Source organism: Zootoca vivipara, chromosome 7 (assembly GCF_965207765.1).
Source record: "Zootoca vivipara chromosome 7, rZooViv2.hap1.1, whole genome shotgun sequence".
Classification (NCBI taxonomy): Eukaryota; Metazoa; Chordata; class Lepidosauria; order Squamata; family Lacertidae; genus Zootoca; species Zootoca vivipara.
Window position 1 is genome coordinate 93,059,077 of NC_142590.1, and position 25,111 is coordinate 93,084,187.

General features: G+C 49.0%; 1 protein-coding gene and 1 long non-coding RNA gene across 2 annotated transcripts; one reads left to right on the forward strand and one right to left on the reverse strand.

The window, feature by feature from the left end:
• Positions 1-2,674: 2,674 nt before the first annotated feature.
• Positions 2,675-21,097, reverse strand: COMMD7 (COMM domain containing 7). The gene is made up of 9 exons (XM_035123788.3): positions 20,965-21,097; positions 16,315-16,368; positions 13,631-13,733; positions 12,915-12,971; positions 12,788-12,825; positions 5,205-5,295; positions 4,972-5,021; positions 4,162-4,210; positions 2,675-3,080 (listed from the first exon to the last, which is right to left on the reverse strand). The coding sequence occupies exons 1-9, from the start codon at positions 21,046-21,048 to the stop codon at positions 3,004-3,006; spliced, it is 603 nt and encodes a 200-aa protein (XP_034979679.1). The 5' UTR covers positions 21,049-21,097; the 3' UTR covers positions 2,675-3,003.
• Positions 21,098-21,194: 97 nt separating this feature from the next.
• LOC148685188 (uncharacterized) lies at positions 21,195-24,879 on the forward strand. The gene is made up of 2 exons (XR_015951214.1): positions 21,195-21,334; positions 23,932-24,879. It is a non-coding gene; the product is annotated as an uncharacterized LOC148685188 (long non-coding RNA).
• Positions 24,880-25,111: the final 232 nt, after the last annotated feature.

Here is a 25,111-nt window from a genome sequence, read left to right on the forward strand (position 1 = left end):
TGCCAAGCCAAATTCAATTAGTATACAAAGCCATTAGCAACTTGGGACCAGTTTACCCGAAAGATTGCCTTACCCAATATACGCCCAGAGTGCCACACAATCCCTGTTCCACATCTGTAAGAACTTGGTATTTTAGTGTGGCAGCACCTACAGTACACTTTGGAACTCCCTGCCTCTTGACCTCAGATACTGTGTTCTTTTCAGTGCCTGCTAAAAACACTCGTTTAGACAAGCCTGCCCAGATATTTAGAATGCTGATGCAAGTTCTAATCTGTATTTTAGGATACAGTTACTTTTTGAAGGTTTGGCAAGTGATCGTTGCTTATTTTTCTTACTGATTTGCCTTTTCTGCAAACCGATTTTTTAAAAAAACACAATCTAGTGGAGTATAAATTTAATGTAATGCAGTCAATGAAAAAATGCCCAATTTCAATTGTTTGTTTTACTGAGTCTATGAAGAATTATACCACGGCATAGGGTTGTCCCAGGAAAAGCAAACTACTGCAGAATGGAACACCCTGGAAAATCCATTTGGGGCGCTTTGCATTTTCCTACAATATAAAAAAATGCAAATTGTTGGGGTGCAGAGTGTGGCTGGAAGAAAGCACACACATGGAAGGCTAGTTTGGTCTCGCGGCCATAGGAGAGGTGTGCAAGTGTGCGCTCTGGTATGAGCAGGCCACACCTCAAAGATGGATTGCACCCCCACTAGAGATCATCATTCTGGATCACCAGCAAAAAGGAAGGCCACCTGTTGCCACTTTCAACTTGCAGGTTCACTAGATTTTGAGTTTTTGCCAAATAGTATTTTATTCCCCTATAGCCAAGAAAGGGACGCTCGTCTAATTGAATGACAATCAATAAACTGGTGCTCTCCAGAAGTTTCAGACGACAACTCCCACAATAGGAGTTGTATCTCCACCCCAATCGTTCAGCCCGGAGACCGGGGATCCATCTCTGGGGGTCTTATGCTGGTTCCCTCACTGCGAGAAGCTAAGTTACAGGGAACCAGGCAGAGGGCCTTCTCGGTGGTGGCGCCCTCCTGTCAAATGTCAGGGAGACAAACAACTACAGTGGTACCTTGGTAGCTGGAACAGCTTGGCTCCCGAACGCTGCAAACCTGGATGTGTGAATGTTTGTGAATGTTTGTGAATGTTTTTCGGAAGCTGAACACCCAACGCAGCTTCCAATTGGGTGCAGGAAGCTTCTGCAGCCAATCAGAAGCCGCACCTTGCTTTTTGAACAGTTTCAGGAGTCCGACTCTGTAGGAAGGATAAAATAAAATAAAGTGGCCCCCATTATCTGGCAATCTTCACCCAAAGGTGGCCTGTCAGGGTGTCTGGCCTTTGGTGAATGCCTTCCTCTTTTGAGAGGCCTTTTTGGGCAAACTTGCACAGCTTTCTTCCCTTTCCCCCCTCCAGTGAGGGGGAAAAGGGAAGAACCCAGGGATGCATTGGAGCTTCGCTGGAAAAATCCCGAGGAATGGAAAGAGGCAGGTTTCAGAGATTCCTGATCCCACAAACATATTAGGCAACGCTGGAAGTTCCATTTGCAAATGAAGGGGGCTGCTGATAAGAAGTGCAAGGATCTGGGTAAAGCTATACAGGTAAAAGGTAAAGGACCCCTGTGGCCAGCAGGACTAAACCGCTTCTGGCACAACGGAACACTGTGATGGAAACCAGAGTGCGGAGGAGGAGGAGGAGGAGGAGGAGGAGGAGGAGGAGGAGGAGGAGGAGTTTGGATTTGATATCCCGCTTTATCACTACCCGAAGGAGTCTCAAAGCGGCTAACAATCTCCTTTCCCTTCCTCTCCCACAACAAACACTCTGTGAGGTGGGTGGGGCTGAGAGACTTCAGAGAAGTGTGACTAGCCCAAGGTCACCCAGCAGCTGCATGGGGAGGAGCGGAGACGCGAACCCGGTCCCCCAGATTACAAGTCTACCGCTCTTAACCACTACACCACACTGGCTCTCAGCCGTTTACCTTCCTGCTGCATTGGTACCTATTTATCTACTTGCACTCTGATGTGCTTACGAACTGCTAGGTTGGCAGGAGCTGGGACAGAGCAATGGGAGCTCACTCTGTCGTGGGGATTCGAACCGCCGACCTTGAGATCGGCAAGCCCAAGAGGCTCAGTGGTTGAGACCACAGCGCCACCCGCATCCCACTGGGCAAGCCTATAGCAAATGGTGAATTCGTACTTCTGTTCAGGGCAGGTGGTTCCGAAATGGGCACTGGCACCCACGGGGGTTGTGTGTGTGTGGATTGTCCGGGGGGGGGGTACCAAGAGGGAAGGAGGTGACAGGGGTGTGTGTGTGTGCTAGAGGTGTAAATGACTATCAGACGTCGAAACCCAATTCATCAGTTTTGTCGTTAATTAAACCAAACTGGGTTTTAGAATCATAGAATCATTAAGAGTTGGAAGTCTAGTCCCACCCCCCTGCAGTACAGGAATCTCAGCTAAAGTATCCAGGCCACCCAACCTCGGCTTAAAAACCTCCAAGGAAGGTTTTTGGATAACTGTGCAATTAACTGCTACTGTTGTGAATTTTTTTTGTGTTATTGTCTTCCTCAGTGGGTTATGCAAACCGATGTTCTAAATTACACTTTTAAGAATAGATTTTAAAGGAGATTTCAAGGCTGCCACCTATTCCTCTCAAAGGAGAGCAAAAAGTCATTCCTCCCAATTTTATTTTTGTTTCCTCGAGCCTCTTTCAAGCACCCTTATCTGCAGCAAACCGCTCTCTCCAAACAAGCCTTTTACGCAGAGAGAGAAAAAAACACCAGACTTTTGCAGGTTTTACAAAACACCCTTGCTGTCCCTTAAAAGGGCTCTTAGAGCACCAAGTGAGCCAGACTTTAAAAGCGGGGTGCTTCTTTGACCCCAAACTTCTCAGTGGGGAAAATGGTGGTTGGGGCATCTGATCCAGGGGCCTCGGATGGTCGACGTTCAGCTTCCACTCTCTGGTTTAAAGTAGGCAGCGCCGATGCCCCACAGGAAACTCAGCTGAGGCATTCCAGGCTGGTCTTCATCCTCTCCATCTCGTGAAGGAAGCTGTAAAACTGAGGCAGCGTCAACTCTGATTCCGCGGGCAGGGAGAGAATAAAGGAAAAAAACCAGAAATGATTCAGGACTCACCAAACAAGAAAAGCACTTTTATTTTCCCTGTAGCAAGTTAACCGTTGCTCAGAAAAGGGCAACCCAAATTATCAAGGGGATAGAAGAAAGATTAATAATAACAACAGTGATTTTATTATTTATACCCCGCCCATCTGGCTGGGCTGTAGCATTTGGGACTTTTAGTTAAGTTCAGAGAAAAGGTGAGTAAGAGGCAAAATAATATAAGCCCCACCCCCCCGCCCCCGAGATCTCCACTTGACTAGCTGAGCAGTTTTCTTTTTATAGCTGGAGCTCCCAAAATTTAATAATAACATATAATAATAATAATAATAATAATAATAATAATAATAATAATAAATATTATTATTATTATTATTATTACTACTGGTTTCCCCAGTAGTGATGTATGGAAGTGAGAGCTGGACCATAAAGAAGGCTGATCGCCGAAGAATTGATGCTTTTGAATTATGGTGCTGGAGGAGACTCTTGAGAGTCCCATGGACTGCAAGAAGATCAAACCTATCCATTCTGAAGGAAATCAGCCCTGAGTGCTCACTGGAAGGATAGATCCTGAAGCTGAGGCTCCAATACTTTGGCCACCTCATGAGAAGAGAAGACTCCCTGGAAAAGACCCTGATGTTGGGAAAGATGGAGGGCACAAGGAGAAGGGGACGACAGAGGACGAGATGGTTGGACAGTGTTCTCGAAGCTACGAACATGAGTTTGAACAAACTGCGGGAGGCAGTGGAAGACAGGAGTGCCTGGCGTGCTATGGTCCATGGGGTCAGGAAGAGACGGACACGACTAAACAACAACAACAACAACAACAATAAAGGGATACCCCTGAATGCACTCAAGTCGAGGGACTAAACTCTGACCTTAAGTGTTAGTTGAATGAAGCCGCACCCCTGCCCCCCCTTCCCAAAATATGTGCCCTTGTAATGTCTTTTACAGGGGGTGCAATTTCAGCCTTCCTGGGGCTTCAATTGCCTCCCTCTATTTGCAGAATGCCCCCCAGGACAAAATAATGGCTCACTCACCCATGTACACAGGCTCCACTTTGTTTCCTTTCCTAACCACCAATTTCAGCTGGAAATAAAAATCAGGTTGTTTTTTTAAAAGAAGAAGAAGAAGAAAGGAAGTTTCATCGAAGTGAGCAGGCAAGAAATGTAAAAACACTGTGCTTTTTTCCTGCAAAGAGAAAACCCTGGGATTCTTCCACTGGCAAAATTTTTGCAAGGCGGGTAGATAGAGCGGCTTGCCACTCCGGGCTGTGACCCACAGGAAAAGATGGGAGACTTGCGGAGGGGGAAAAATCTGCACCTCTCACCCTACCCAACATGGGCACCGAGTCCCATGGTGGCTGGGGCTGATGGGAACTTTAGTCCAAAATAGCTGGAGGGCTACAAAATAAAAAAAAATCCTTCCAGTTGCACCTTAGAGACCAACCAAGTTTGTTCTTGGTATGAGCTTTCGTGTGCATGCACACTTCTTCAGATACACAGTTTTGCCTCCTGTATAAGGCACACCTCCAAGGCAGATCTGTTGCACCAAATCACTATTTTGCTGTCTGCTAGTCCCGTACCACTGAGATGCCCTCTTAGCCCTCTGCCTACCTCCCCAAACCGCATTGCCCAAACACTTTCAAGCCTCTCTCTGCTGCCATAAGGACTAGAAACTTAGTTTTTGGAAATTAAAATAAAGCAGAGTTTCCCGGGACGCTGAATTTTTCAGGCACGAGTGTCTGTGAGATACAGGTTGGCCTGTGCCAGCACCCTATTTTTGCCCCTGGCTCTACCCAAGGGGTCTTCCAAAAACAACATCTCCTCTTGCACGGCAGGGAGACCCACCTGCATGAAGATGCTTCCGGCTTTCTCCAGTTCACTGCTTCCTGATGTAACTGCCGGAGAAAACAAAGAAAAGCAATGTGGGGTGCCCAGGGGAAGCTGAAAGGCGGAGCTTTCATGGGGTGGAGGCACCTGGCGCTACAGGGGGTTGGACTAGATGACTCTTGGGGTCCCATCCAATTCTGTGATTCTATGACTCCCCCCACAGGCCTCCCCTAGCCCACAAAGCCGCTCACCTCCAAATTTCCACTCCATGTCTACGAGCTGGTTAACCATCAGGGTCTGGCCCACAGCCAGGCGGGAGAGGGTGGGCGATTTCTCCTTCCACTGGAAAGATTGCAGAAAGCAAAATGAAACAAAACTCTGCGCGTGTGTCCGGCGTCCCCATTCCACCCAAGCCCACCTTCACGGAAGCCTGGCTTCCAGAGTTTCATACGCAATACGCAGGGCCGGATTGAGGTTTATTACTGAAGGTAATGGGGCCCTTTATATGTCCAGCTATCCTTTGTTGCTATTTTTGTGTTTAATATATGCTAGATGGTAATTTATGGACCTAATAGGTATCGAAAGCCATTTGCACGTAACAAAATAGGTATTTTATCAAAGTAAATGTCGAATTGAAATACAATTAAGAAGTCTATTAACAGTGGAATTAAATTGCTGTTTTAGGCGTTGGTTTTAAGAGTCTGGAATGGATTTATTCCGTTTTGCATTGCTTTCTATGGGAAAGCGCGCCTTAGTTTTGGAATGTTTTGGTTTTGGAACAGACTTCTGGAACGGATTAAGTTTGAGAACCAAGGTACCACTGTATATAGGAAGGACCAAACCAGTGAGTTTAGGGAGCAGGCTAGCAGGTGGGGCCCATGACTTACATCATAGGAGCCTACACAACACAAAACACTCTTGCTGTCTGTAGGCTTTGTTTTATTGGTTTTTATCTTATATTTTAGAAATGTACATCCAGGTTTTTTCCCTTTAAATTTTTTTGGGGCCCCCAAGAGAGTGGGGCCCTAAGCTAGAGCTGGTTCAGCTTATATGTAAATCCAGCACTGGCAATACATAATCCAAATAATGCCAGTTGTTTGTGCTAGGGAACAAGATCTAAGTATCTTAAGGAAGGGTAGGACTCTCTGGAGGGCAGGACTCGAACCAATGGCTTCTGGTTATAAGAAAGGAGATTCTAACTAAACATCAGGAAGAACTTTTGACAGTGGAACAGTCTCCCTTGTGAGGTAGTGAGCTCTCCTTCCTTGGAGAATTTTAAGCAGAGGCTGGATGGGCATCTGCCATGGATGCTGTCAGAGGTGCTGATGTGGCTACTCTAGAGTAACGACTCCTCGCAGCATAGTCTTTTTAGACTTTTATTAAGTGCTGATTATTTACAGTGGTCAGAACGATCTATATACATGCTTACGGTGAGGTGTCAGAACCTCCGAATGGAGATTGGCGCGTTTTCTTCCAGCAAAGAAGCTTTGGGAGACCCAACCTCTTCCCCCTACGTTTGCGTCGCAATTCGGGAGTTGGGGGAATTGGCCTTCCCCCCGTGCTCACACCTTCCTGTCCCACCTGGGTCATGGGCTCCGCAACCTTGCCTGAGCCTCGGACACCACTTCCTGACTCTCTGCTGGAGGCAGAGCTCTCCCTGCTCTCCCCAGCGCTTGGGGATGGGCTGGAACTTAAGATGGGAGGGACTTCCCTGTATCCCTTGTCCCTCACATCCACCCCCCTCCCAGGCTCCCCTTCCCCCCTCCCTAGGGGCTCTCCGCTTGCTGGGGACGAGTGAAACCCCAAAAAGTCCGTGGTGTCAGAGTCCGTGGGTGTAAAAATTTCCCCCCAATCCGGCGATCTTTCCCCCTCCCCCTGAGAAGACGGGAATCCCAAAAAGTCTGTGGCGTCAGAGCTGGTGGGAGTAAAAATGTGCTGCCAGTCCTCTCCTGCCTCTGACGTAGTCGACCTCGGTGAAACCCACACCTCTTCTTCCGTGTCCTCAAATTCCGCTTCCCATCTCCATGGAGAGCTGCTTCCTGCGATCCCTTCCTCCCGCCCCTCCCCCTCTCCCTCCCTTTCCATGTGCCAGGGCTTGGGCCTGTGGGGGGAAAGGGCGTGGAACTCTTCCACTAAAAATTCCTCAGGTACTTCCGTGGCCGGTATCCACTCATTGTGGGACGGCGGAGTGTCCTCCCATGCCATGAGGTACTCCAGCCCTCTCACCCCTCTCCTTGAATCCAAAATCTCAGTTGCCTCATTGAGTTGTTGGGTGTCCCCCCTTTCCCCCCCTCCCTCGGGAGGCTGATCGCTGTCCCTGAACCTGGTGCTTTCTCTGTACTGCGACAGCAGCGATCTATGAAACACTGGGTGCACCCTCATGTCCTCTGGCAGTGCCAGCCTGAAGGCTACCGGATTGACCTGTTGCGTGACCGTGAAGGGGCCCAGTCTCCTGGGCGCCAACTTCTTGCATCGCCCTCTGGTGGGAAGGCCTTCAGAGGACAACCAAACCCTGTCCCCCACCCTGATGACCTCCCCCGGTCGTCTGTGGCGATCTGCCCCCTTCTTGTACGCTTCCTTGGCCCTCTCCAAGTGCTCCCGGAGTTGTTGGTGCACCGTCTCCAGTTCCTCCGCCCAATCTTCTGCCTGCAGGCCCTCCTCTTCCTCCTCCCCCTCCCTCTCTGGGAAAGATCTGAGGTCGCGCCTGTAGTTGGCCTTAAAGGGCGACACCCCTGTGGAGACGTGCACCACATTGTTGTAGGCAAATTCTGCCAGTGGCAGGCGATCCACCCAGTCCGTTTGCCTCTGGCTGACGTAGCATCTCAGGTACTGCTGCAGAATGGCGTTGACCCTCTCCGCCTGTCCATTGGTCTGCGGGTGCCGAGCCATCGACAAGCTGACCTCCACCTGCAGGAGGTTCATGAGCCGCCGCCAGAACCTGGAAACAAATTGGCGGCCTCGGTCCGAAATAACCCTTAAGGGTAACCACTGCAGTCTGAATACGTGGTCAACGAACAGTTTGGCCGTCTCTTCTGCAGAGACCGCCCTGGCACACGGTATAAAGTGGCACATTTTGGACATGAGGTCCACCACCACCAACACTGCTGTCTTGCCCCTGGAAGAAGGCAGGTCTGTGACGAAGTCCACGGACACTACTTCCCACGGCCTGTGCGGTGTGGCTAATGGCTCCAGCAACCCTGCTGGTGCTGCTCTGACCACCTTTGCTCGCTGGCAGGTGTCACAGCCCCTTACATAGTCCCGAACATCCTCCCGCACCCCTGGCCACCAGAAGTGTCTCATGACTAAGTGAGTGGTTTTGTCCCTTCCAAAATGACCCGCTGTTGGGTTGTCGTGCATCTGCTTGAGGACCTTACCTCTGAGCTGTGTGGTGGGCAGGTACAGGGCTCCCCTGTAAAAAAGCAACCCCCTCCTTTCCTCAAAGTCTTTTGCCTGCTCCCTCCCCCCTCGCAGATCTCTGAAGATGCGGGTGGCGAACTCGTCTGCTGCCGTCAGTGCTGTGAGTTCTGCCTCGCTCACCACTGCTGCTCCGCAGGACCATGCCGATGGGGGAAACACGTGTCGGGGTGCTGGTGGCAACTCCTCCTCCATGTACTCTGGTTTGCGGGAGAGGGCATCCGCCCTGACATTCTGCTCCCCCGGTATGTAGTGGATGGAGAAGTTGAAGTGCGAGAAGAACTCTGCCCACCGTATCTGCTGCTGGTTGAGCACCCTGGCTGTTCTCCAGAACTCCAGGTTCTTGTGGTCCGTGCACACCTGAATGGGGTGCTTGGCGCCCACTAGGAAGTGTCTCCAGTGTTTAAACGCAGAATGGATCGCCAGAAGCTCCTTATCAAACACTGTGTAGTTGCGCTCTGGCTGGGTCAGCTTTCTGGAGAAAAAGGCACAGGGTCTCCACTCTCTGTTGGCATTCAGTTGCAGTAAAATGGCTCCCACCGCGCGGTCTGAAGCGTCAGTTTCGATGCGCAGTGGCGCGTGCTGTACCACACGGAACAGGTTCTGGTCTGAGGCGAACACCCTCTTGAGGCTTTCGAACGCTGCCTGCGCCTCCTGTGTCCACCTGAACTTCTGCTTGCCTCTCAGGCAGTCAGTGATGGGAGCCGTAACTCGAGAGAAGTTCTTAATGAACTTCCTGTAGAAGTTGGCGAAGCCTAGTAGGCGTTGGGCATCTTTGCGCGTCCTGGGGCTGTGCCAGTCCAGGATGGCCTGCACCTTGTCCTTATCCATCGCTAGCCCCTTGTCTGACAGCTTGTAGCCCAGGAAGTCCACCTCCTTGGTGTGAAACTTGCACTTCTCCAGCTTCACATACAGGTGGTGCTCCTTCAGGCGCTGCAACACCTCCCTGACATCCTTCACATGCTGCACTGGATCCTGGGAGTATATAAGGATGTCATCTAGGAAGACCAAGCAGTTCTTGAAGAGGAGGGACCCCAGGACGTGGTGCATGAAGGCCTGGAAGCATGCTGAGCCCCCTTGCAAACCGAAGGGCATCACCAGGTATTCAAACGATCCCAGAGGCGTGAACATCGTGGTCTTCCACTCATCGCCTTCCCTGATCCTGATTAAGTTGTACGCTCCCCTTAGATCGAGCTTGGTGAATATCTTGCCCCTGCGCGCTGCTGTCAACAGATCGTCCACTCTGGGCATTGGAAACGCCACTGGTTCTGTCATGCTGTTCAGGCGTCTAAAATCCACCACCAGACGGCGCTGTTGCGTGTCTTTCTTGTCCACCCAGAAGACCGGGCTGCCCCCTGCTGCCTTGCTTTCTCTGATGAACCCCCGCTTGAGGTTCTTGTCGATGAACTCCCTCAGATCCTCCAGTTCCTGGTCTGACATGGAGTACAGCTTGGCTGGGGGTAGCGTTGCCCCCGGTATCAGGTTTATCTGACAATCAAAGGACCTGTGCGGTGGCAGGTGGTCAGATTCCGCTTCGCTGAAGACATCCTGTAGGTCCCAGTACTGTTTGGGAATCGCCTCTCCCCCCTTAACGTGCATGGTGGCCACCGTGGCTATCGGTGGCCCCTCCCCTGGTTGGCGCTGCATGCAATGTTCCAGACAAAAGTCAGACCCAAATGTAATGCATCTCTGGTGCCAGCTTATGGATGGGTCGTGGCGTGCTAGCCAGCTCATTCCTAGCACTATGGGGGGGTCTGAGATGGTGGTGATGTTGAAAGCCAGTGTCTCTGAGTGCCTTCCTACTGTCATTCTCATGGGGGGGGGTCTGGTGGGTGATGGCCCCTCCCAGTAACTCCCTGCCGTCAATGGTGGAGACGTGCAGGGGAAAGTCCAGCTGCAGCAGTTGGATCTGGTGTGCTTCCGCAAAATTTCTTGAAAAAAAATTGGCAGACGCCCCCGAGTCGATTAACGCTAAAACCGTCAGTGGGTACCCATTGGGGAGTGTCAGAGTCACTTCTAGAACCACCCCTGCTCTGGGGTGTGTGGGCTGGCGCTGCCCCTCTGTGGAAGGGAGGGAGGGGGCTGGTTTCCGTCGATTGCGCCTGGCTGCTGCCCCTTGTCTCCTGCAGCCAGGCTGTCTCGTTTCCCTGCTGTTGCGTTGAGTCTGTGGGGGCGGGCATAACAGTTCCCGCCCTTCCTTGCCATTCCCGGCGATGCGGACAATTCCTGACGAGGTGACTGGGGGAGTGGCACAAAAAGCAGTTTCCTCCCCTCCCCTCTTTGCGTTTCTGTGGTGCCGGGGTTTGAAAAGCCCGCGCGCGCGCTCCTCCGATCTCCATCGGTTCCGGCTCTGGGCTGGGTCTGGGCGGGGCTTGGGGTGGGCCCTGGGGTGGGGTTTGGTGATGAGGTCTGTCCTGGGAGCGTGGGAACCAAGGTTTTGCTGCGCGCGTAGTTTGTTTGTCATTCCATCTGGAATCCTGTCTCACCCCCACCGCTAGCGCAGCTTTGCTCAACTCATCCATAGTCCGCGGTTTTGGACCTCTCGTCAGCTCATCCTTAACGTCTGGGTGCAAGCCCAGATAGAAAGCTGATTTCACTGGATCACTGTGCAGATCCCACCCCAGTTTGTGCACCAGCATGGTGAATCTCGCCCAGTACTCTCTAACTGTTAATTTTCCTTGTGTTAAGTTATGAAGCTCTTCTTTTGTGGCTTCCATTTCACTGTCACTAGCGTACATTATTTTTAAAACTTCTAAAAATAGTTTTACGTTCTTCATGCAATCATTTTTTTGCGCGATGAGCGGTCTGACCCATTCGCGGGCGGCCCCAGTCAAATGCTCTATAATAAAGGAGACTCTGTGCGCGTCATCTGGGAATTCCGCTGCATGCAGTTCCAGCGCATAGTTTATTTCCGTCTCAAATCCTAGGTACTCCCTAGGGTCGCCGCTAAACTTGGTGACTAGGGTCTGTCCCCTTCTCATTTGGACTAGCTGCGGCTGGGGCGCCCCCCCCACCTCTAGCGGCTTTCTCCTCTTCCAACTTATTCTGCTGGTCCAATACCATCACCCTTAGCTGCTTCTCAGTCTCCTCTTTCGTCCTCACCTGGTCCACCAGCTTGTTCAGCTCCTCCCGCGCCCCTCGCGCTTCCTCCTGAGCGGCATGTAATTGCTGCTGGGCCTGCGCTGTCAGGTTCCGTATCTCCTGCTTCGCCGCTTCGGCCTCCAGCCTCCAATGCTCAGCCTCTTGCGCGCTCATCGCGGCACTCCAAAGTAGCCAAAAAAGATTCGGAGGTTGCTGTCAGAGGTGCTGATGTGGCTACTCTAGAGTAACGACTCCTCGCAGCATAGTCTTTTTAGACTTTTATTAAGTGCTGATTATTTACAGTGGTCAGAACGATCTATATACATGCTTACGGTGAGGTGTCAGAACCTCCGAATGGAGATTGGCGCGTTTTCTTCCAGCAAAGAAGCTTTGGGAGACCCAACCTCTTCCCCCTACGTTTGCGTCGCAATTCCGGAGTTGGGGGAATTGGCCTTCCCCCCGTGCTCACACCTTCCTGTCCCACCTGGGGCATGGGCTCCGCAACCTTGCCTGAGCCTCGGACACCACTTCCTGACTCTCCGCTGGAGGCAGAGCTCTCCCTGCTCTCCCCAGCGCTTGGGGATGGGCTGGAACTTAAGATGGGAGGGACTTCCCTGTATCCCTTGTCCCTCACAGATGCTTTAGCTGAGATTCCTGCATTGCAGGGGGTTGGACTAGATGACCCTCGGGGTCCCTTCCAACTCTACGTTTCTAGCCTTTAAGGCTGAGGTGGTGATCTATTGCTTATCTCCACCCCTGCCAAGTCTGCTCCCTTTCCTCCTGCTCAAAGGGGCTCAACTCCATCTCTGTCCTGCAATGGGAACTGCAGTGGGAGATGATTGCATACCCTTCTTGGTTTGATACAGCACCCAGCACATCATTGAGGCTCAATAAATAGATCTCCAGTTCAAGGGGACTCACGCAGGAGAATGCCTGGGAGAGACTGTGCCCTATTAATCAACAGTAATAACATGTTCCTCAGTCCAGATAAACAACCATTTGACTTTCAGAAGACACCTGAAGCCAGACACCTGAAGGCAGCCCTGCTCAGGGAAGTTTGAAATGGTTGATGTTGTACTGTGGTTTTAACATTTTGTTGAGAGCCGCCCAGAGTGGTGATGACGATGATCATCATCACCATCACCATCACCTCCCGAATCATCTTTAAAAGCCTTCCTGCAGAAGAGCTGCCGGTTCAAGCTGGCAAATGAAGCGGCCTGGAAGATGGCATCTGGTTACAAGGCAACAGCTTAGTTCAGAGATCAGGCAGCCCAGAAGAAAAGCACCTCCCCCCCCCCCGGAATTAAAATTTCAGTAGCGAAAAGAATGCTCATAGTACCTGCTCTTCGAAATAGCTGGCCTTCTCCTCGCTCAGCCCTGCGGGAGAAATTCGACACGGTTAATTGGGAGGCCGGCAGCCACCGTCCACCTTCAAGAATTGCCGGAGGCATTTCAAAGAGACCTACCCAGGGTGATAAGATCTGCTCTAACCTGCTCTGCCGACAGACTCCTCTTTAGGGCACCTGAGATAAACAATGCATGAAACAGACAGGGGGGGGAGGGGAGAGAGAGAGAGAGAGAAAGAGAGAGAAAGTCTGGTTAGACAACACCGCTACTGTGTGGAGTTAAGCGCGGGAATAAGACACCCAAGCAGTGTTAGAAACTCGGGTATATAAGCTAGGTGCCAAATGGCTCCTTAAAACCAGGGTGACAGTCGCCAAAACGGAACGCTGGAAGATTCCGGACGGACAAAAGGAGATACTTTTTCACACGGCACAGAGTTTTAACTATGGAACTCACTGCCGCAAGATGTAGGGATGGTCACCAAGGTGGATGGCTTTAAAAGGAGTTTAGACCAATCCATGGGGAATAGGCCATCAATGGCTACTTGGTCCCGATGCATCTGTCCTAGCTGTGAATCAAAAGGGCTGCTTTGTGCTTAGGTCCTGGTTGGGGTCTTCCTGTGGGTACCTGGCTGGCAACCATGAGAATAGAATGCAGGACTCCGTGGGCCTGTGGCCTGATCCTGCAGCCTGGCTCTCCTTATGTTCCTAACTTCACTGAGCAGCTGCCCCCCTTGTGAGGGGTCCCATCACCAAAGAGGGGAGAAGCACCTCTCTCGATTTCCCTGGTCTATGTCAGGCACCCACACACCGCCAGGGACCCCCAAGCCCCCACTCACCATTTGGCACCAACAGGAAGCTTTTGACTATGTTCTTCAAAGGGCCCGGGCTGAGTTTATTGCTGGTGGCAAATTCAGAGAGCTGAGCTAGAAACCTTTCGACCTGTGAGAGGAGAAGAAGAAGAGTTTGGATTTGATATCCCGCTTTATCACTCCCCGAAGGAGTCTCAAAGCGGCTAACATTCTCCTTTCCCTTCCTCCCCCACAACAAACACTCTGTGATGCAAGTGGGGCTGAGCGTCTTCAGAGAAGTGTGACTAGCCCAAGGTCACCCAGCAGCTGCATGTGGAGGAGCGGAGACACGAACCTGGTTCCCCAGATTACAAGTCCACCGCTCTTAACCACTACACCACACTGGCACAGGAGAAGAGCAGACAGCGCGATTTGCACCACCAAGCTGCGCACGGATGCTAGTTTCTGGTGCAGTCCTATGCCTGCCTAACGCCAAAGTCCGTTCCACTGAGTTCACAGGGACTTTGAATCATAGAACTGTAGAGTTGGAAGGGAGCACGGGGGGTCATTTAGTCCAACCCCCTGCAATGCAGGAAGCTTTTGTGCAACTTTTGTGCTTTTGTGAGATTAAAGAGTTTCATGCTCTATACCGTCTGAGCTATGCCAGGAGAGATCTTTGCCTCCGGTTGTATCCTAAGGCTGAAAAACAGAACCGCACCTACACGTCCCTTTCGGACTTGATTTCTGAGTTCTGGGACGCTGTGCAGAAGGAGCAGATCCGCACATCATTATAACCAAGAAAAAGAAAGACCCATTTGAGCCTGTGCTGGCGCGACAAATAATTCTTGTGTAATCGGGAATGAAAAACCTTATTACTTTATTCATGTGTACCTATGGCTAGCTTTGGATTTTAAATACTGTATTTCCTGTTCAGAGCTAAGAAGTTACCTTAGTCTCTGACGGAACAGAGAATCAGATGTTCAAGGAAAAAGTTCCCAACTTGTAAACAGCGGGGTGAAAAGTGGCCTGAAGAAACAAACTGGGGATCCCGAGTTGTGATGAATGACATATTCCCCTGCTGTCTGACAACAGCTTTGAGACTGTACCTTTGTTATTTTTTTTATTTTAGACGATATCTCTGTTCCTGTTTAGGGACAGAAGCCCCACTCCTTTTATAGCGAGAGAAAGCAGGGCATAATTTTCGCTAGACATCTGGTGGTTTCGAAGTTGCCTGCCCAAGTTCGGGCAGAATTTATGACTTGTTTTGGTAGGGAAAGCTGAGCAGTCATTAAAGGAAGAGGCACAAAGAGGGGCGAGATCCTGGCGCAAGTCGTAAATTAAGGAAGGCTTCATTTTAATAGTCTTGACTTTAGAACCTGTTTCTCCCTTACCTGGGAGGGAGCCCCACTGAGTTCAGTATGGCTAACTCTGGAGAAGATCTGGTGAGGATGAAACAGTCAGACTCCCCGTATTTCTTTCTTTCTTTTCAAACCGTCCAATAAAATTGTTCCAAACCCCAGTGCCCCAAAGGCAAGGGTGAGAATGGGTTGGCGATAGAAAAGTGTGATTGCTAGAGGTAAAAAAGTGTGATTGCTAGAGGTGATCCTCAGATGAAGGGCATTATTATTATTGTTGTTGTTGTTGTTGTTGTTGTAGCTGACTGCATTTGTTTAGGGAGAGGGCCTTCTCAGTAGTGGCGCCCGCCCTGTGGAACGCCCTCCCATCAGATGTCAGAGGTCAAGGAAATAAACAGCTCTCTGACTTTTAGAAGAAATCTGAAGGCAGCCCTAAAAAATCGGGAAGGTGTTAATGTTTGATGTTTTATCGTGTTTTTAATATTCTGGGAAACCCAGCCAGATGGGCACGGTATAAATAAGAATACTATTATTATTATTATTATTATTATTATTATTATTATTATTATTTACAGGATCTCATGTTTAAACATACACATGCTCCTCTACTGATACGTCATGCTCTGCTATTGCTTGGAAGGTGCCCTTATAGAATATGCACCCCATCTTGTCCTTCAGATTGAGATAATAATCACTTTCATGACACTGCTATTATTATTATTTAAAAAATGAGAACAACAATCTACACTTTACAAAGAATTGCAAAGAACTTGCAGACTTGTGGCAGGGTGCCTGGCCTTTCGTTTTATCTCATGCAAAGATGTTACTGTCATTAGCATTAAAAGTTCGGACTCTAGTCCAATTCATCTTAACCATTAATTCTGTTAAAAAAGCTTAATTACCGAAAAAATCAGGGGGTCCGAAAAAATCAGGGGGTTGAGTATGAATGTCTGTTTGAAGGAAGATATTATTTGTTTATTCTTATTTGTTTTTATTATAAATTTTCTTATCTTCTGTTTGATGATTAAGATATTTATGTTAGCTTTTTTGTTATAACTATGATTTGGACACATTACAAATATTATTTGGTTTATGTTATTATGTCACAAATATTATTTTGTTTAAGTTATTGTTTTTGAGTATAAGTTCCCCCCTTTTTTCTCAGTTCTGTTCTCTTTTATTTTAACGTTATATGTGTATGTTTGTGAGTGTTTTTGTTTAAACAATTCTAAATAAAGCCTGTTTTTTTTTATAAAAAAGCATTAAAAGTTGCTGCTCCTGCTCCTAAGATGCTCACCTTGAGTTAAACTATGGCAAAAATAGCCTCAGCTAACCCCCTCGGATGCCATCTTGCCTACATCGCTGTGGACGGCTTACCTCTTTCGGTTCCTGCAGAAATCGGAAGACCACTTCCACGAGAGCGGAGAATTGCTGGAGAGAGACAAAACGAAGGTGTCAGCAACACAAGACCCGCCAGGGATTGGGCCCATCTCTCCTGCTTTTTCCCATGTCTAATGCCGATTATTCCTTCTTCTTTTTTTAAAGAGCAACAATCCTCAAAACTTTCCTCTGTACAGTGGTACCGCTCTGGTTAAGAACTTAATTCGTTCCGGAGGTCCGTTCTTAACCTGAAACTGTTCTTAACCTGATGGCGCCTCCCGCTGCCGCCGGAGCACGATTTCTGTTCTTATCCTGAAGCAAAGTTCTTAACCCGAGGTACTATTTCTGGGTTAGCGGAGTTTGTAACCTGAAGCGTTTGTAACCTGAAGCGTTTGTAACCTGAAGCATTTGTAACCAGAGGTACCACTTATATAAAAGGTACTTGGTGGTTCAGCCTGGGTGTGTGAAGGCAATGGTTTGGAGCAGGCATCCCCAAACTGTGGCCCTCCAGATGTTTTGGCCTACAACTCCCACGATCCCTAGCTAACAAGACCAGTGGTCAGGGACGATGGGAGTTGTAGTCCAAAACATCTGGAGGGCCGAAGTTTGGGGATGCCTGGTTTGGAGCCATCAAGTTAGATGGTTCGGGAGCCCAAACATCCGAGGTCCAGGGCGTTCGGGATACAGGTTACGGCTGTATGTTTATGTTTGGCCAGGCTTCTCCATGGGCCTGGGGTTTTGTGTGTGTGTGTGCATGTGTGTCTCTAGCCAGGGCTCTCCAACTTGGTGCCCTCCAGATGTGGCTGATGGAGTTGTAGACCGAAACATCTGGAGGGCACCAAGTTGGGGGCACCATCTTAGAAGGGGGTCTCGTTCCTGAATGGTGGGCTTCTTCTGCAACCACTGCCAGAATCACCTGCGGATTCGCAAGGGCTCACATGAAGCACAATTCACCATTTTAAAAACGGCTGCCCAATTTGGACCTTTAAGCTGAAAAGGGTTTAATGCATCAATTCAATTAATTGACTTAAATGCTACAGCCTTAGGAGCAAACTAGCTCTGTGGGAAATGTGACACCCAGGAGTCCAATTTATCTTTATTTTGCAAGTTTGCAAATAAGGAGAGCTGGCCCAATTAAAAGGTATCGACCTCCACACAGGAGCTCTCAAATCCCCCGTTTGCACGTGCTGGGCATTCTCCAAATCCCCCAGAGAGAGGCAGCTGCCCTGTTTGCACACCAGGGAGCCTGCAGAGCTCTGGCAGAGTCCGCACATGGTCACCTTAAATGCAGTGGCAGAGTGCTAAGGATTAAGAAACAATATTTTAATAATAATAATAATAATAATAATAATAATAATAATATGGGTTGTAGCCAACTAACGTTTACTCAGAGTAGATCTGCTACAATTAATGGACAGATAGATGGCCACCTGTCATGGATGCTTGAGTTGAGATTCCTGCATCACAGGGGGTTGGACTAGATGACCCCAGGGTCCCTTCCAATTCTTCAGTTCTATGATTCTATTCTAGCAATGTTCATTAATTTCAGTCAGTCTACTCTGGGGAGGACTAGCACTGGATGCAAACAGTTTACCTACTACACGATCGCCTTTCCTCATTTGTAGGAACTCACCCGTTTAGTGTGGCAGGGACTTTGGAACTCCCTGCCTCTTGATATCAGGCAGGCACCTTTGCTGTGCTCTTTTCAGCGCCTGCTAAAAACATTCTTGTTTAGACAAGCCTACCCAGATGTTTAGAAAGTTGATGCGAGTCTTCATCTGTTTTTAGTTTTGTGTTATTTCATCTTTCCAAAAGTCTTAAGTTAGCATTTTTTCTTATTGATGATGTTAATTGTTTTGCCTTTTTTGAAAACTGCTCTGAGGGGGGTTTTTTTGGAAGAAGAGTTTGGATTTGATATCCCGCTTTATCACTCCCCAAAGGAGTCTCAAAGCGGCTAACAATCTCCTTTCCCTTCCTCTCCCACAACAAACACTCTGTGAGGTGAGTGGGGCTGAGAGACTGCTCTGTGACTAGCCCAAGGTCACCCAGCAGCTGCATGTGGAGGAGCGGAGACGCGAACCCGGTTCCCCAGATTACGAGTCTGCCGCTCTTAACCAGTACACTATACACTTGCAAGCAGTGCGTACATTTTATGAACGAAATAATCAAAATAAAATCCTACCAGTTTTTTTAAAAAAATAAATAAATAAATGAATGAATAAATCATGAAACAGTGCAGCCCTAGGGGGCAGAAGGCAGGGCATCGAGGACAGCCAAGCAGTTGCATTCTTGGATGAGGTGATAACCCCACAACAGAAGCATGACCTTGAGGGAGATACCTGGAATGCAAAAAAGGCATGACTAACAGCTGCGCTTTTTATCGTGCTACCAGGTTGGAGTGGGGACGGAAAGCTCATGCGTTCTCCAGGAGCCTGGCTCAGCGTTTTAGCAGCCAGCTGAAGATAAGGTAGGACCCCCGCTATCTCTGTGAGGGATGATTTTATACCTGTTTGGTTTGACTTTATTTCATTTGTAAGGAAGGAGGAACGCACGCCCCCCCTGCTTGGTCTACAAACAAATATGGTTAATGCAGTAAAACAGGGCCGTTGTTTAATTAACCTTGTCTTGTCTAATCATTACTGTATGTTGCTGCCTTCCACGCATCCGCATAAAATTGCAGAGTTGGAAGGGACCACAAGAATCATCTACCCCTGCCAGGTAGGAATCCTTCGCCCAACGTGGGGCCCGAACCCAAGACCCAGAGATTAAGAGTCTCGAGCTCCACCACCTGAGCTATCCCAGCATGCCTGTGGTTTATTTATTCTGGCTTCATTTCATGTCTATATTTGTTCAACAGTATATGGGCAACGTATGATGTCATCAGATTCTGTTTTGATAACCCAGTTACTTTGCAGAATTTTGTATAACCTTTCAAAAATAAAAATAATAGTAATAGTTATTTTGTTTTTTTAAAAAGTGGCCCTGGCAGAGTGGATGAGCAGGAACAGTTTAAGAGCATCAGCTATTGAGGTGGCACACATAAAATTCGCTGGATGCCGTTTGGCCAGATATGCTCCCAGTGCAATGAGGGAGGGATGACGCGAGCGAGCCTGCTGTATCGTGAGCAGGAACTAAAGTGATTTAGAAATGGTTGTATGCGGGGAAGGAGTTCTGGGTGAGACCAGCAGGGAAAGGAAGCCGAATGCAGCAGTTTGTTGTCTATAGTTTTGCAGCAGCACACTGCTAAATAAAAATTATTCCTTTGAATCCAGTGCCTGTGCACAATTTAAAATCTTGGAAACACTAAATATATGGCATCAGAAGTCAAAATAAAAACTAGGCAGTATTGCAGCTCGATCAGAGGTACACCTATAAGAACACGAAGTTCTTAGATCTGCATGGATCCCAGCATCTTATTCTCTCAAGGCCAACCAGATGGGAAAACCTGCAAGCAGGATTCAAGCACAAGGGCAACTCTCCCCTCCTGAACTGAATCAGTCAAGAGTCTCAAGACATATACAGGCATCCCTAATTTTATTTGTATGTGTGCCTTTCCACAGTTCAAGCTATGTTCAAGGCGGCTGACAACATGAAAAGAAATACGAAACTACAACATTCAAGTAGCCATAAACAAAACATTTTTTTAAATACACAACAATCACTGCACGATCCAAAATAAAGATACAAAAAAAACTAACACTGTAACAGCAGCAAAAATACAAATACAAACCACAACAAAACCCCGCTAACAACACCCCAGAGAAGGCAAGAGTTGCAGATTTTGGACTCCGAATTATCTGAGACTAGGTAAAGAGACAGGGTGATCAGAAAACCAAAGAGAGTAGATTTTTGTTTTTCAAAAAAACATATTAATGGGGAATCAAGTGATTTAGACATGGTCCTAAGGTGGATGTTGTGGCGAGGCCGGCAGAAAAAGGAAGCTATGGGGTATCTTGACTAAGTTTCCGTTTTCCAGTAGCACATGGCTAAATTAAAGTTTGTCCCTGCTAATCCAGTTTCCACCGATCATTTATAACCTTGCAAATATTGTACTACACCTACCTATTTACACGGGCTACTAAAACAACACGGATAAAACGCGAGGTGCCGTTTCTGAAAGCAGAATATCAAACTAACCATAATCATGTGCTTTTCTTTGGAAGACTGGATGCCGAAAACTAGTCTGGGTTTTATTTATTTTTTAAAAAAGTTGATCGCAACTGTTTTGCTTTTTGGTTACTTCCCTGAGGGACTGCGTCCAGAAAGGCAGCTTATCTTTAAAACGCGTTTTAAAAGAGCTATATGAGTTTGTAGCCTTGGGGGGGGGGGGTCCCTTCCATCATCCCTCTCCAAGACCAGCGAGGCTTTTAAAGGCAAGCCCAGGGTCCCGATCCTGCTCAGGCAGCTTCGCGGAGCCTCCGGTCCAGAGGATCTCCGCCGGGGAGTGGGGGTGTGTGTGTCGCCCTTTAGGATGACGCGCAGCGAAGCGCAAGAGTGGAGCGCGCACTCGTGCGCCCCGCTTCCTTCCCCGTGGCGACGCGCCAGCCCCACTGGCAGGAGAGCTCCTCTCCGGCAACCAGCGCCCCAATATTCGGGAAAGAGGGCCCCCCCCCGCTCCCAAGCCCCCCGCTCCGCCGGCAGCTGCACCTGGGCGCTCAGCTGGTTGAGCTGCTGCAGGTCGGCGCTCAGCGTCTCAGGCACCGGCTCGCGCGCAAAGCTCAGCAACCCCATTGCGCGCCCGGATCCGCCGCCGCGCTCGCCTTCCTCGCCTCCGCCGCCCGGCTCCTCCCCGCCGCGCTCCGCCCCTGCCGGCGCAGCCGCTTTCGATTTCGCTCCCCGGGGGCGCTACTCCTCGCGAGTAAGCCCTGCCAGGAGGTCTTTTGCCGAGGAAAGCGCGCATGAGTTGGCGGGTTAGGGGGGTGGATGGGGGCGGGTGTGTCAGGCCTCGTGCTCCTGCCCCGCCGTCGGATCGATCGGGTCTACTCGGAAACAAGCCCCGTGTTTTCTTCCGGCCGAGGTAAGGGTCACTTGGAGGGATCGTGGGGGGAAAGTCCCACGTCTAGTCCAGAGAAAGAGCTTGCTTCTTATCAGAGCAACAGCAGCACCAAAAAATAAAAAACAAGCAAACCATTTTCATAGGATCACAAAATTGTGGAGTTGGAAGGGACCATGAGGGTCATCTAGTCCAACCCCCTGCATAACAGGCGTTTTAAACTCCAGTCATTCACCCCTGGAATAACATGGCTTGTTTGTTTTGTTGATGGTGGTGCTGCAATTCAAGTAATCAGAACCAAGTAATTGAGTTAAAACAAGTGTAAAGGCAACTTTTTCAGCAGGGGGCCAGTCCACTGGCCCTCGGACCTTGTGGGGGGCCGGACTATATTTTGAGGGGGGGGGAAGAAACGAATTCCTATGCCCCACAAATAACCCAGAGACACATTTTAAGTAAAAACACACATTCTACTCATGTAAAAACACCAGGCAGGCCCCACAAATAACCCAGAGATGCATTTTAAATAAAAGGATACATCCTACTCATGTAAAAACACGCTGATGCTGATTCCTGGACCGTTCGCGGTCCAGATTGAGAAGGTGATTGGGCCGGATCCAGCCCCCGGGCCTTAGTTTGCCTATCCATGGACAACAGCATCACCCTATAAAAACTGACAGAACAGAAATTATAATACAGCAGAAAATTGAGCTGGCACAACAAAACTCACAGCAGCATCAAAATGTCATCAAGGGTACTTGGAAGATTAAAAGCCATTACAAGGTTTAAAGATTGAAAAGCCGGGGGCTTAACTAGCAGGGAGGACGCTGGTGGCGTTGTAGTCTAAACCACAGAGCCTAGGGCTTGCCAATCAGAAGGTCGGCGGTTCGAATCCCTGCAACGGGGTGATCTCCCGTTGTTCAGTCCCAGCTCCTGCCCACCTAGCAGTTCGAAAGCACATCAAAGCAAGTAGATAAATAGGGACCACTCCGGCGGGAAGGTAAACAGCGTTTCCATGCGCTGCTCTGGTTCGTCAGAAGTGGCTTAGTCATGCTGGCCACATGACCCAGAAGCTGTCTGCGGACAAACGGCGGCTCCCTCGGCCTATAGAGCGAGATGAGCGTGCAAACCCAGAGTCATCTGCAACTGGACCTAATGGTCAGGGGTACCTGTACCTTTACTTTTACCTTTAATTAGCAGGGTAGGGACCACAATGCCAGAGCACTGTTGCCAGAGGGTTCCAGCACCACTGAAAAGCCCCTCTCTGGCAGCTGCTGCCTACACCACATGGGAGAACCAGAGAGGTGCAGGGCCGGCCCTACGTGTAGGCTGGGTGGCGCAGGGCACCATGGCACCAGCCTGCCAGGAGGGCGCCACGAGCTGCGCCCGCCCGCTGGCCGGCCGGTCCACTGCGCAGCTGCGCCCACCCGCCCACCGCGCTGGGAAACGGGGCGGGAGGGCGCCGGAGAGATCCAGTGCACCACGGCGCCAGGGGCGCTTAAGACGGCCCTGGAGAGGTGCCCCAGAAAATGACCCTTTAAGGCAACCTGGACTCTTAAGAGCCGTTCAGGGCTTTAAAAGGGTCAATGGCAGCATTTTGAACTGGGGCTAGAAATGGTCTGGCAGCCAGTGGAGACGGCCATGCAAAAATTTGGCACCATATATGACAATACTGTCCCTGTTAACAATCCTGCTATTCACCTCCCCAAGCAGCTTCATATGCACGTACCTGAACTTCCTTCTTTCCTCTTCCCTCCACTTCCACATTTCCTCTTGTGTCGTGCCTTTTAGATTGTAAGTTTGAGGGTAAGCACTGTCCTGCTGCTGTTGTTTTGTAAACTGCTATTTTGGCTAAGAAGTTAATAAATAAGCAATAATCATACTGCTGGGTCATTTCTCAGGCGGTAAGCTTGCTGTAAAGTGATCCCTGCAAATGTGTCTCCTTATCTGATCCTAGTTTCCTCTTCCTGCAGTTTAGAGATGGGGAAGCCCCAGTCCTCTAGTAGCTTTTGGACTTTAGTTCCCAGGAGTCCCAGCAGCCAGCAAAGCCAATGGCCATAAATGATGGGATTTGTAGCAGAAGGCCACATGCTCCCTATCTGAATCTAGCTCTAAAGCCATGTTGCTCCTTGAAGCAATGCAAACCATTCTATTGCCATAAATCCTTGGGAACACTTTATGTAAAAACAATGTACAGTGGTACCTCTACTTACAAATTGTATGCGTTCCAAACGCACATTCGTAAGTCGAAAAAAATTGTAAGTCGAATCCCATAGGAATGCATTGGGAGAACAAATTCGTAAGTCGAAGCAACCCTATTTAAAAATTCGTAAGTAGAAAAAATCCTGTCTAAACCACATCCAAGATGGCGGATGGAGCTCCATTCGTAAGTAGAAACATTCGTAAGTAGAGGTACCACTGTAGTGAAATCACACTGAAAACCCATTGGAAAGTAGCTGTAAAAATGGGAAATCATGCAGGGAAATATGCCGAAGAATTAAAAGTGTGCATTAAAAGAAAAAACAGCCATACACTGAAGCCAAACTTTCGACGATTCAGGAGAGACTAGAGGAAGAACACCTTCATGCAGTGCGAAGTTAAAACTATGGATTTTGCTCCCATAGGATGTCGTGATGGCGACCAGCTGGGATGGCTTTGAAAGAGGATTCATGGACCATAAAGCTATCAGTTGCTACCAGCCACAAATGGGGATGCTGTACCTCCAGCACCAGAAGCAACCACAATAACACAAACAATGCCAACACAACTGCAAAGTTAAGTCTTTTGTGGGGAGTTAGCGTTCCATTGACATCGGGAGTCCATAAAGAAGGGGGAAGAATCAAAGTCCCAAGTGCTGCAAGGAGGTTTGGCAAGGGGAGTCTGGCCTGCAAAGAAAGGAACAGATGACGTTGCTTGGTGCTCTGGCATTTAGAGCAGAGGATCTGAGGCAAGAGAAGTTGCAGAACAGGTGGGAGTCTGAGAGGAGGAATCTCAAAGCCTGGAAGTCTGAGAGGGGACAAGAGAGCCACCTGCAAATATCTTGCTATTATTATTTTTTTATTGAGTAAAGCTGCAAATACAAACAATTAGAACAAAATTCCTTCCAGTAGCACCTTAGAGACCAACTAAGTTTGTCATCCAGTTTACCATTATCCATGGTTCTTACATTCCAGGTTCCTATGCAATATTTTTCTTTACAGCATCGGACTTTCCTTTCACTTCCAGGCATATCCGCAACTGAGCGACCTTTTGGCTTTGGCCCAGCCGCTTCATCAGCTCTGAATCTACTTGTACTTGTCCTCCGCTCTTCCTCAGTAGCATGTTGGACGGCTTCCGACCTGAGGGGCTCATCTTCCAGTGTCATAGCTTTTATATGCCTGTTGTCTTTGTCCATAGAGTTTTCTTGGCAGGGATACTGGAGTGGCTTGCCAGTTCCTTCTCCAGGTGGATCACGTTTAGTCAAAACTCTCCACTATGACCTGTCCATCTTGGGTGGCCCTGCATGGCATAGCTCATAGCTTCTCTGAGTTATTCAAGCCCCTTCGCCACGACAAGGCATTGATCCATGAAGGAGACCTGGCGTGCTATGGTCCATGGGGTCACGAAGAGTCGGACACGATTAAACGACTAAACAACAACAACAAGTTTGTCATTGGTATGAGCTTTTGTGTGCATGCACACTTCTTCAGATTCTTCAGATGTATGCACACGAAAGCTCATACCAATGACAAACTTAGTTGGTCTCTAAGGTGCTACTGGAAGGATTTTTTTTTTTTTGACTACGGCAGACCAACACGGCTGCCT